The 13,254-nt window shown below is 46.8% G+C and overlaps 1 protein-coding gene across 1 annotated transcript in view; it reads right to left on the bottom strand.

The window, feature by feature from the left end:
• The window catches only part of LOC311139425 (carboxypeptidase Q-like), a 41,250-nt gene extending 28,606 nt beyond the window's left edge, over window positions 1-12,644 (bottom strand). Inside the window, exons 1-4 of the mRNA XM_084174301.1 lie at window positions 12,514-12,644; window positions 11,556-11,994; window positions 10,776-10,983; window positions 8,617-8,824 (exon numbers count right to left, since the gene is read on the bottom strand). Coding sequence (XP_084030427.1) covers window positions 8,617-8,824; window positions 10,776-10,983; window positions 11,556-11,994 — 855 coding nt within the window. The 5' untranslated portion in view covers window positions 12,514-12,644. The remainder of the gene's footprint in view (window positions 1-8,616; window positions 8,825-10,775; window positions 10,984-11,555; window positions 11,995-12,513) is intronic.
• Between the last annotated feature and the right edge of the window lie 610 nt (window positions 12,645-13,254).

The following is a 13,254-nucleotide window of genomic DNA, read 5'->3' as shown; positions in this document are numbered from 1 at the left end:
AAAACTTTCATTGGCCTTTACTTGTCCTTCTGCGAAGTGCTTCTGGCAGAAGGAGATGAATGGAGAGTATATGGGTAGTGGGGATTCAGTAGCAATCTCCTCAGGATATACCCCAGACTTATCTGTGATAGCCTGCCACTTGTAAACGAGTCGTGCCTGCAGCCGACTGTCTAGATCTCCCTTCGAGCCAAGGAAGGTATATCCACAGGGCTTGTAGCTCTGCTCTGGGCTTAGCTAGCTGGAGCTGTGATAACTCAGCCAGATTAAACATGGCAGTGGAGTCGGTAGAGACTGCGGAGGAGGATATGTCCCTCTCCCCTCTGTAATTACAGCAGACGAAGGAAGGCGTCCGTCTGTCACATCACACGTCTGTGGGACGTGAGTATTGGAACAATGAGGGAAGGAACATCCTCAGTTCTCACCATCACTAGCAGCACCAGGCCTGGCTGTGTGACACAGTGACAAGTCAGACTGAATCCTTCTTTAACCTTGTAAAGACCCATGTAGGCTAGCTACTTCAGTAACGCATTTGACTGCCATGTGGGTGAGGGTCTACACATGCATTAGGTATGGGTAAAAGGTATGTAATATAGGCCTCAGATTTTCCTGGAATAAAGTGAAAGCCTACATTTCCCTTCCATAGGTCTCCATTATAAAGCCCTCCATTGCAATACCACTGGAACCCAAGATCTGTACTAGCCCATTCTGCATATTCTAGGTTATATCCATTTAGGGAATTGTCAAACAGACTGTTGATGATGGAATAGACCAAATCACAGTCAACAGCAAAGTTCAAACAGGTTTACAAACAGGTTTACATGGATTACCACTGAAAACACTGCTACTCCTGCTGCTCTCTCCTCGTCTGACCAGATGCTCTCGGTCGTCTGACCATGTGTTCTCGCATACCCCGAGAGCATCTGGTCAGCGGGGTGGTGGCACAGGAATCCTCATCTCTCCCAAGTGGACATTCTCAATTTTTCCCCTGACCCATCTGTCTATCTCCTCATTTGAATTCCATGCTGTCACAGTCACTAGCCCATTTAAGCTTAATATCCTTGTCATCTATCGCCCTCCAGGTTCCCTTGGAGAGTTCATCAATGATAAGTTCCTTTCCTGAGGATGGCTCACCCCTCACAGTTCTGGGGGATTTCAACCTCCCTACGTCTACATTTGACTCATTTCTCTCTGCCTCCTTCTTTCCACTCCTCTCCTCTTTTGACCTCACCCTCTCACCGTCCCCCCCTACTCACAAGGCAGGCAATACGCTTGACCTCATCTTTACTAGATGCTGTTCTTCTACTAATCTCACTGCAACTCCCCTCCAAGTCTCCGACCACTACTTTGTATCCTTTTCTCTCTCCCTCTCCTCCAACACTACTCACTCTGCCCCTACACAGATGGTAATGCGCCGTCGCAACCTTCGCTCTCTCTCTCCCGCTACTCTCTCCTCTTCCATCCTATCATCTCTTCCCTCTGCTCAATCCTTCTCCCTCCAATCTCCTGATTCTGCCTCCTCAACCCTCCTCTCCTCCCTTTCTGCATCCTTTGACTCTCTATGTCCCCTATCCTCCCGGCCGGCTCGGTCCTCCCCTCCAGCTCCGTGGCTTGATGACTCATTGCGAGCTCACAGAACAGAGCTCCGGGCAGCTGAGCGGAAATGGAAGAAAACTAGACTCCCTGCAGACCTGGCATCTTTTCACTCCCTCCTCTCTACATTTTCTTCATCTGTTTCTGCTGCTAAGGCCACTTTCTACCACTCTAAATTCCAAGCATCCGCCTCTAACCCTAGGAAGCTCTTTGCCACATTCTCCTCCCTGCTGAATCCCCCCCCCCTCCCTCTCTGTGGATGACTTCGTCAACCATTTTGAAAAGAAGGTTGACGACATCCGATCCTCGTTTGTTAAGTCAAATGACACTGCTGGTCCTGCTCACACTGCCCTACCCTATGCTTTGACTTCTTTCTCCCCTCTCTCTCCAGATAAAATCTTGCGACTTGTGACGGCAGGCCGCCCAACAACCTGCCCGCTTGACCCTATCCCCTCCTCTCTTCTCCAGACCATCTCCGGTGACCTTCTCCCTTACCTCACCTCGCTGATCAACTCATCCTTGACCGCTGGCTATGTCCCTTCCGTCTTCAAGAGAGCGAGAGTTGCACCCCTTCTCAAAAAACCAACACTCGATCCCGCCGATGTCAACAACTACAGACCAGTATCCCTTCTTTATTTTCTCTCCAAAACTATTGAGCGTGCCGTCTTTAGCCAACTCTCTTGCTATCTCTCTCAGAATGACCTTCTCGATCCAAACCAGTCAGGTTTCAAGACTGGTCATTCAACTGAGACTGCTCTTCTCTGTGTCACAGAGGCTCTCCGCACTGCTAAAGCTAACTCTCTCTCCTCTGCTCTTGTCCTTCTAGACCTGTCTGCTGCCTTTGATACTGTGAACCATCAGATCCTCCTCTCCACCCTCTCCGAGCTGGGCATCTCCGGCGCGGCTCACTCTTGGATTGCGTCCTACCTGACCGGTCGCTCCTACCAAGTGGCGTGGCGAGAAGCTGTCTCCGCACCACGTGCTCTCACCACTGGTGTCCCCCAGGGCTCAGTTCTAGGCCCTCTCCTATTCTCGCTATACACCAAGTCACTTGGCTCTGTCATATCCTCACATGGCCTCTCCTATCATTGCTACGCTGACGACACACAACTAATCTTCTCCTTTCCCCCTTCTGATAACCAGGTGACGAATCGCATCTCTGCATGTCTGGCAGACATATCAGTATGGATGACGGATCACCACCTCAAGCTGAACCTCGGCAAGACGGAGCTGCTCTTCTTCCCGGGGAAAGACTGCCCGTTCCATGATCTCGCCATCACGGTTGACAACTCCGTTGTGTCCTCCTCCCAGAGTGCGAAGAGCCTTGGCATGACCCTGGACAACACCCTGTCGTTCTCCGCTAACATCAAGGCGGTGACCCGATCCTGTAGGTTCATGCTCTACAACATTCGGAGAGTACGACCCTGCCTTACACAGGAAGCGGCACAGGTCCTAATCCAGGCACTTGTCATCTCCCGTCTGGATTACTGCAACTCGCTGTTGGCTGGGCTCCCTGCCTGTGCCATTAAACCCCTACAACTCATCCAGAATGCCGCAGCCCGTCTGGTGTTCAACCTTCCCAAGTTCTCTCACGTCACCCCGCTCCTCCGCACACTCCACTGGCTTCCAGTTGAAGCTCGCATCTGCTACAAGACCATGGTGCTTGCCTACGGAGCTGTGAGGGGAACGGCACCTCCGTACCTTCAGGCTCTGATCAGTCCCTACACCCAAACGAAGGCACTGCGTTCATCCACCTCTGGCCTGCTGGCTCCCCTACCTCTGCGGAAGCATAGTTCCCGCTCAGCCCAGTCAAAACTGTTCGCTGCTCTGGCACCCCAATGGTGGAACAAGCTCCCTCACGACGCCAGGACAGCGGAGTCACTCACCACCTTCCGGAGACATTTGAAACCCCACCTCTTTAAGGAATACCTGGGATAGGATAAAGTAATCCTTCTAACCCCCCCCCCCCCCCCCCCCCCCCCCCCCAAAAAAAAAAAAAAAAACATTGTAAGGTGGTTATCCCACTGGCTATAAGGTGAATGCACCTATTTGTAAGTCGCTCTGGATAAGAGCGTCTGCTAAATGACGTAAATGTAAATGTTATGCAACTTACACTACAGGACAGAATGGGTACGTTCTCCCAAACCAAAGCAAATATATTTTGGAGGACAGTGTGTCCCTCCCTCCCTACCATAGACACTGATTTATATTCCTCTTCATCGGGAGAGGAGACGCTACATAAGACATTTTGAGGGCTCCACCTTGACAACTCTCATCTAAGCTTCCATGTAAACTACATAAAATGACTTGAGAAGTCAATGTTAAGTCCTATTTCTTTTTACCCACTCAGTGGTTAGTGTCCGCCCTGAGTTCCATCCCCCACTGAGTCATATCAAAGACTGGGACCCAATGCATCTCTGCTTGGCACTCAGCATTAAGGAGATAGATTGGGGGTAAGGCCCTGCGATAGACTAGCGTCTTGTCCAGGAGGTGTACTGGTACATTAAGCTGCTTCACACTACAGAAACAGGAGATAGACTAGTGTCCTGTCCAGGTGGTATACTGGTACATTAAGCTGCTTCACTACAGAAACAGGAGATAGACTAGTGTCCTGTCCAGGAGGTGTACTGGTACACCAAGCTGTCTCACTACAGAAACAGGAGATAGGCTCCTGCTCCTATGAGCCGTTACGGCTCTCAAAAACCAAGGCTCATGCAAGGCTACTTCCTTATTAGGCAATGTAGGTCAGAACTCTGAACTGTTTTAAGAGAACAGAAAGGTCTCTTCTTTAGAATATTTTGTTCATGACATCAATTACCAAGTAGCACATGATTGGAGTGCTCCTCCCTGCCCCATGACTGGATGACTCGGAGTCAGGACAGGACACACCCAGTCACTCACACTGCTGTGCTAACGCATCATTGACATCTGACACACAGCAGCTAAATACAGTAAAACACCCACATTCAGTGTACTGTCACTGTGACTCATTTTAATAATAATAATAATAATAATAATAATAATAATAATATGCCATTTAGCAGACGCTTTTATCCAAAGCGACTTACAGTCATGCGTGCATACATATTTATTTTTTTGTGTATGGGTGGTCCCGGGGATCGAACCCACTACCTTAGCGTTACAAGCGCCGTGCTCTACCAGCTGAGCTACAGAGGACCATTTTGGGATTACTGTCACAATGTTTCAATCAATTAAAGTGGTACTTGTATGCTTGGCTTAGGGATTTTCTAGAGAGAAGTGAAAGCTGTTTTTGCGGTCGCTAAATGAGTCACCTTCGATACGGAGATTATATCTTCTTCAGAACAGAATGACGCATCAGCACAAGCCCTATAGTAGAGCGGAGTACACAGACAATACCGTTTCTCCCATGTAGCCAAGTGTTCTATTGGAAAACGTGTTAGGCCTAGTCAAATTTCAGAACAATGGGAAGTGAGGTTTATTACACAGAATGGTGTTCCCATAATGTCAGTGTTTCCTAGGGATCCCAGTTGTGTTTTTCCTCTGTAGAGATGACATCACAGAAAAGGCAGACTAAAGAGAAGTAGGAATCTCTTAAGTCAGCAGAGAGAGTTAGAGCTACGTTCCTTCCTCCTTACGCAATCTGGGACCGAGCTCAAACAGAGGAGAGCACCGAAGAGAAGCATTACTGACAGGGCATGGCACTACAGAATAGTCTCAGAGGGCTGGATCTGCCATAGACGTGTTGAGGGATGCTAGTGACTACAGAATAGTCTCAAAGGGCTGGATCTGCCATAGAAGTGATGAGGGATGTTAGTGACTACTGAATAGTCTCAGAGGGCTGGATCTGCCATAGACGTGTTGAGGGATGCTAGTGACTACAGAATAGTCTCAGAGGGCTGGATCTGCCATAGAAGTGTTGAGGGATGCTAGTGACTACTGAATAGTCTCAGAGGGCTGGATCTGCCATAGAAGTGTTGAGGGATGCTAGTGACTACAGAATAGTCTCAGAGGGCTGGATCTGCCATAGAAGTGATGAGGGATGTTAGTGACTACAGAATAGTCTCAGAGGGCTGGATCTGCCATAGAAGTGATGAGGGATGTTAGTGACTACAGAATAGTCTCAAAGGGCTGGATCTGCCATAGAAGTGATGAGGGATGTTAGTGACTACTGAATAGTCTCAGAGGGCTGGATCTGCCATAGAAGTGTTGAGGGATGCTAGTGACTACAGAATAGTCTCAGAGGGCTGGATCTGCCATAGAACTGATGAGGGATGTTAGTGACTACAGAATAGTCTCAGAGGGCTGGATCTGCCATAGAAGTGATGAGGGATGTTAGTGACTACAGAATAGTCTCAGAGGGCTGGATCTGCCATAGAAGTGATGAGGGATGCTAGTGACTACTGAATAGTCTCAGAGGGCTGGATCTGCCATAGAAGTGTTGAGGGATGCTAGTGACTACAGAATAGTCTCAGAGGGCTGGATCTGCCATAGAAGTGATGAGGGATGCTAGTGACTACTGAATAGTCTCAGAGGGCTGGATCTGCCATAGAAGTGTTGAGGGATGCTAGTGACTACTGAATAGTCTCAGAGGGCTGGATCTGCCATAGAAGTGTTGAGGGATGCTAGTGACTACAGAATAGTCTCAGAGGGCTGGATCTGCCATAGAAGTGTTGAGGGATGCTAGTGACTACAGAATAGTCTCAGAGGGCTGGATCTGCCATAGAAGTGTTGAGGGATGTTAGTGACTACTGAATAGTCTCAGAGGGCTGGATCTGCCATAGAAGTGTTGAGGGATGCTAGTGACTACAGAATAGTCTCAGAGGGCTGGATCTGCCATAGAAGTGATGAGGGATGCTAGTGACTACAGAATAGTCTCAGAGGGCTGGATCTGCCATAGAAGTGTTGAGGGATGCTAGTGACTACAGAATAGTCTCAGAGGGCTGGATCTGCCATAGAAGTGTTGAGGGATGCTAGTGACTACAGAATAGTCTCAGAGGGCTGGATCTGCCATAGAAGTGTTGAGGGATGCTAGTGACTACTGAATAGTCTCAGAGGGCTGGATCTGCCATAGAAGTGATAAGGGATGCTTGCTAGTGCGAAACTCCTAAATCAACCCCTAGTACATCCCCTACTCTCTAGTCACTCCTGTAGAGCTGAGGGGATTGAATAATAGGAGCATGAGATACAATGTGGGATCCCCTTAGGTGTAGTACTCATTTCAGAATAGATGAATGCTTACAAAACTGTCAGAGAACGTGACGAATCTCCTTGTCAAATCAAACAAAGAAACATCCTACCGGAACAAATTCATAGACCTCTTGCTAACAGATCAGAAGCTTAGATAGACAGAGGAGCGTTAGCTATAGCAGAGTCACAATGAAACTGCAAATCTCTGCAAAGAGCCCAAATGGCACCCCATTCCCTACACAGTGCACCTCTTTAGACCAGAGCCCTATGGACCCTGGTCAAAGGTAGTGCACTATATAGGGAATAAGTTGTCATTAGCGACACAACAAGTGTCCGGTCATGACTAATGAGAAACTCCATGGACACGGCTCACAGTGTGCTTGGACAAATGCTGTGTAACTGGACAGAACCTTACAGAATGACCCTCCTATGATTGACATCCCCGTGCCGTTCCTGTCTTCTAATTGGCTCCCAGGGGAGAGGAGATTCAGGCCTTCACGCTGCCCTTATAGCACACACAGAGCATGTGTCAAACCCATGTGAAATTAGTCTCCAGATCTCTCCCTACCTCTGACAGACTACCCTGGTCATGGTCATACCTCAGTGCATCTGTTGGTGGAAAGTGATGCCTTGTCTACGGATTTGTTGGACTGGACGTACAGGGGGAACGTCGGTCTTACCAAGACCCCATACAGTTCTGTATTATCTCAACGTGACAAATGGCAAAATAGGAGAGGATTGGAATGCAAAAAGTAGACCCATGCTTTAGTACCTTTTTTTAAATTGGTATTTTACCCCCAATTTCGATCTTGTCTCATCGCTGCAACTCCCCAACGGGCTCGGGAGAGACGAAGGTCGAGTCATGCGTCCTCCGAAACATGACCCGCCAAACCGCGCTTCTTAACACCCGCCCGCTTAACCCGGAAGCCAGCCGCACCAATATGTCGGAGGAAACACTGTTCAACTGACGACCGAAGTTAGCCTGCAGGCGCACGGCCCGCCACAAGGAGTTGCTAGAGCGCGATGAGCCAAGTAAAGCCCCCCCGGCCAAACCCTCACCTAACCAGGACGACGCTGGGCCAATTGTGCGCCGCCCTTTGGGACTCCTGGTCACGGCCGTTTGTGACACAGCCTGGGATCGAACCCGGGCCTGTAGTGACGCCTCAAGCACTGCGATGCAGTGCCTTAGACCGCTACGCCACTCGGGAGGCCCTTTAAGTACATTTGAAAATGTTTACATTTTTAGTCATTTAGCAGACGCTCTTATTCAGAGCGACTTACATTAGTGTATTCATCTTAGAGCTGGGACGATAAACCGAAAATGACCGATACCGACCATACAGACCACTTACCCAAGGCATTTTGCTGATATCGTTCATTACGATACGTAGCCTATTCTAGAGAAATGTGAAGTTTGAAATGAAATGTTTGCTAATATGGGTGATTCTTAATGGGACAATTGATGGCTACAACCATGTTATAAACTGTGGTGCCCATTAATGTTATAAACTGTGGTGCCCATTAATGTTATAAACCTATCATTCTATTTATTGTTATCGCATCAATTCAGGCAATTTATCACGATATGGATGTTTGTCCTTATCGCCCAGCTCTAATTCATTTTAAGAAAGCTTGGTGAGACAACACATCACAATTGTAGCAAGTACATTTTCCCTCAACAAAGTAGTCATCAGCAAACTCAGTGCTAGTAGGAAGACAAGTGCATATTATTATTATGTATTTGGGGGGGGGGGGGGTCCCTGTAACGTTTCACAGATCAAATTAACATTCGTATAAGAATACGATAGCCATTTATACAAATGGTTTAGACCCAATGGAACATTTCTCATAGCTTACCTGTTCTGGGTGCTCGCTGCCAATGATCTCAGCCACAGTGTTGAAGGAGTCAGCGTCAGGGAAGGTCTGGGCGTTCATGGTGAGTCGGACCACGATCCTCTGTCCTCGCTTAGCCATCCTGGCCATCATCATGGCGTCTTCCACTGTGATACAGGCGGTAGGGATCTTCTGCACTCCCTCCTCGTAGTCCTGCCAGCCTGTGTGAGGACTGCAACACAGAGAGACCCATGTTAGAAATTATCAGCAGAAATAGGGCACGGTACTACTTTCGGATTCCCATAAATATGACTTACGATAACACACTTTCAAAAAGTCAATATAAAACAATATAAAAAGGTGTACTAGAGGAATACAACACTATATGGAATATATCAATAGCTAGAAATGTGAGGGAAAAATGACATGCAGTCAGACTAGACAGGAAGAGAGACGGCAACATGCAGTCAGACTAGACAGGAAGAGAGATGGCAACATGCAGTCAGACTAGACAGGAAGAGAGACGGCAACATGCAGTCAGACTAGACAGGAAGAGAGATGGCAACATGCAGTCAGACTAGACAGGAAGAGAGACGGCAACATGCAGTCAGACTAGACAGGAAGAGAGATGGCAACGCAGTCAGACTAGACAGGAAGAGAGATGGCAACATGCAGTCAGACTAGACAGGAAGAGAGACGGCAACATGCAGTCAGACTAGACAGGAAGAGAGATGGCAACATGCAGTCAGACTAGACAGGAAGAGAGATGGCAACATGCAGTCAGACTAGACAGGAAGAGAGACGGCAACATGCAGTCAGACTAGACAGGAAGAGAGACGGCAACATGCAGTCAGACTAGACAGGAAGAGAGACGGCAACATGCAGTCAGACTAGACAGGAAGAGAGATGGCAACATGCAGTCAGACTAGACAGGAAGAGAGATGGCAACATGCAGTCAGACTAGACAGGAAGAGAGATGGCAACATGCAGTCAGACTAGACAGGAAGAGAGACGGCAACATGCAGTCAGACTAGACAGGAAGAGAGACGGCAACATGCAGTCAGACTAGACAGGAAGAGAGACGGCAACATGCAGTCAGACTAGACAGGAAGAGAGACGGCAACATGCAGTCAGACTAGACAGGAAGAGAGACGGCAACATGCAGTCAGACTAGACAGGAAGAGAGATGGCAACATGCAGTCAGACGACAGGAAGAGAGATGGCAACATGCAGTCAGACTAGACAGGAAGAGAGATGGCAACATGCAGTCAGACTAGACAGGAAGAGAGATGGCAACATGCAGTCAGACGACAGGAAGAGAGATGGCAACATGCAGTCAGACTAGACAGGAAGAGAGATGGCAACATGCAGTCAGACGACAGGAAGAGAGATGGCAACATGCAGTCAGACTAGACAGGAAGAGAGATGGCAACATGCAGTCAGACTAGACAGGAAGAGAGATGGCAACATGCAGTCAGACTAGACAGGAAGAGAGATGGCAACATGCAGTCAGACTAGACAGGAAGAGAGATGGCAACATGCAGTCAGACTAGACAGGAAGAGAGACGGCAACATGCAGTCAGACTAGACAGGAAGAGAGATGGCAACATGCAGTCAGACTAGACAGGAAGAAAGACGGCAACATGCAGTCAGACTAGACAGGAAGAGAGATAGCAACATGCAGTCAGACTAGACAGGAAGAGAGATGGCAACATGCAGTCAGACTAGACAGGAAGAGAGATGGCAACATGCAGTCAGACTAGACAGGAAGAGAGATGGCAACATGCAGTCAGACTAGACAGGAAGAGAGACGGCAACATGCAGTCAGACTAGACAGGAAGAGAGACGGCAACATGCAGTCAGACTAGACAGGAAGAGAGATGGCAACATGCAGTCAGACTAGACAGGAAGAAAGACGGCAACATGCAGTCAGACTAGACAGGAAGAGAGATAGCAACATGCAGTCAGACTAGACAGGAAGAGAGACGGCAACATGCAGTCAGACTAGACAGGAAGAGAGACGGCAACATGCAGTCAGACTAGACAGGAAGAGAGATGGCAACATGCAGTCAGACTAGACAGGAAGAGAGATGGCAACATGCAGTTCCAGCCATAGCCAAGCATTCAACTAATTGGCATTATAAAGGAAGGGATACATTGGATCATTGTGACCCATCCAGTACCTGTTGATGGAGAAGGGTGTGACGGACCGGATGAGAGTAGCCACAGCTCCTACTTTAGCTGCCTTGGATGCCCCAGACTCCCTGTACTGCACAGTCTCCTCATAGCTGACAAAGGGCTGGTTATACACCACGATCTTCCCACTGGCTTCCTTCTGCCTTTTCTTCAGCTCTTCAAAAGACTCCACCACCAGCACCTCTGCTTCAATGCCTGAACCGAAGAGGAGACCGAAAGCAAAAAAAATATGACATGCATGATCATACATCAGTGCACCAATCAAAGACTAATCTAAATATCTACACCTTGGCTTGAGTTGGGGCCTAGCAAATAGTGGCAATACCATTAGCATTGCCTAGGCTTGAGTGATACAACTCATCACTACAGAACATACGGGCAATTCCATGGTAACTGAATTACGCTGAGAACAACAAACATTGATTTCAAAGTTTAACAAACTATACAACTCTATGCACAATGCCTACTTTGAACGATTTACACTGTAAAAAACAAAAAATTACTGGAAAAACTGTGCAGATGCAAAGTTTGGTAACAGAATTACAGTAAAATCATCCTCAGTTTTATTCTGTTACCAAACTTTGTATCTGCACAGTTCTTCCTGTAAATGTATTTTTGTTAAATGTTCTGTGGAAATTGTTAAAGTAGTCCTTGTGCATAGAGTTTGTTAAACTTTGAAATCAATGGTTTTTGTTTGGTATACATTTCTTTGTGAAAAATCGAGTCTCAGTGTAATTTCGTTACCATGGAATTGCCCATAGGCCTACCTCCTTTGGGTGTAGCCACACTGCTCCCCAGTCCTAGGATGGCCATGGTGTGGTTCCGGGGCTGCAGCATCACAGCTCTCTCCTCTCCCCTGACCCAGTGTGGAATCTTCACTGGTTCTAGATGTACGTTCTCCAGCCCATCCTTCCTCAGGGCGTTGAACATATACTTGATAGCCAGGTCCAGGTTCTTAGAGCCACTGACACGGTTCCCTATTGTATCTGTGAAGTCTGCCAGTCTCTCATAGGAGCGGTTCTGGGCTTTGCCATACACAGCCAAGTCTATGATGCTCTGGGCTACCTTTGCATAGCTGGCAATTTCTTTAGCGGTCTCTGGAAATGGCTTTCCACCAGTACTGCGTTGCAAACAGCTACAATGGAGAAATGTGGCCAAAAGAGTCAGTGAGAAAAGGCCACATTGTTTTATATGCCGGTCCTGCATCTGGAGGCAGACAAGAACATATTAAGGTTATTTACAAATATTTTCCTCGTGAGAACAGGCTATTTGCCCTAATGGTCAGACTACACTACATGACCCTAACTTGCTTAAAATATGACAGCACGCTACACGTGCCAGTGTTTACTTCATTATCGGCAACAGAAACCTATTGAGGTATAGCTGATTAAACTCCACGATGGAGTTGAGCTCCGACGTAATTTACATTTTTATCAAAAACTACTTATTTCAGAGACATTGCTCTGTGTAATTGCAGGCTATTCTTTGGGTGCTGAAATCATTCGGGTTTTTTATTAAAAGATAATGTGACGTCGGAGCTCCAGTCGGGCCATAGAAGTCATAGAGTTAGTCTGCTAATTGAAGCAGTGAAATGCAGTTAGACAACAAGCAAGCAAGCCACAAGCATCCATATATCTAGCGAAATATAATTGTCAGTCGTTGTGATTCCTAACTAGCGAAACATGAAAGGACTTTTAAATTAGGACGTTAAAAAAAAGAACAAACCTTCCTCTGCAGTTAGTTGGTAAATTGCTGACCGTCTTGACAGATGGAATAATTCACAACATATATTTAATTCCTTCTCGCCAACTAGCTATTTCTTATCAATTTCAAAACTACTTCCGTGATATTTGAATGACTACGGCAACGCAGTAGGGACAGTCATGCGTTTTCACTTTCATTGACAAACATCCCGTTTTGTTTTTGTTTCTTTACCAAATTCTGATTTTAAAAAAATAATGCAGTCTGCTCTAACTAATTACTACTCTTGATGTTTACTGCGGACATTTGGCTTTACTCTAGCCATTTGGCTCACAGCAGCATGTTTGTTTAGTATGTGTTTTGATCAGAGATCGCAAACTAACAAAAGCTACTTTTTATTTTACATTTTATTTCAGCTTGCACATTGAAATCTGAGATACCACAGATATGGTATTTGTGCTGCAAGTTATATTCTTACATTTACTTTGTAACAAACAGTGCGTGTCAACATTCCAAAGAATATGTTGGAGTCTTATCAGAAATACAATCAACCTAGAGAAAAGAAACCACATGTGATCACTATTTCATATTAAGACACATTTTTTATTCAGTAGTGTCTCCCATGATAACATACAACACTGCTTTTGTAACACTAAGTTGCCATCTGTCTCCTGCGCTTATGATCGTGACTACTACTTCATGATGCCACTGAAAATATATCCTTTGTCCCTAACAGTAAAAAAACACTTTCAGAATGGTAGGCAC

This window comes from Coregonus lavaretus, assembly GCF_964263955.1.
Source record: "Coregonus lavaretus genome assembly, chromosome: 13".
In the NCBI taxonomy this organism is placed as follows: Eukaryota; Metazoa; Chordata; class Actinopteri; order Salmoniformes; family Salmonidae; genus Coregonus; species Coregonus lavaretus.
This window is presented reverse-complemented; position numbering and strand designations above follow the sequence as displayed.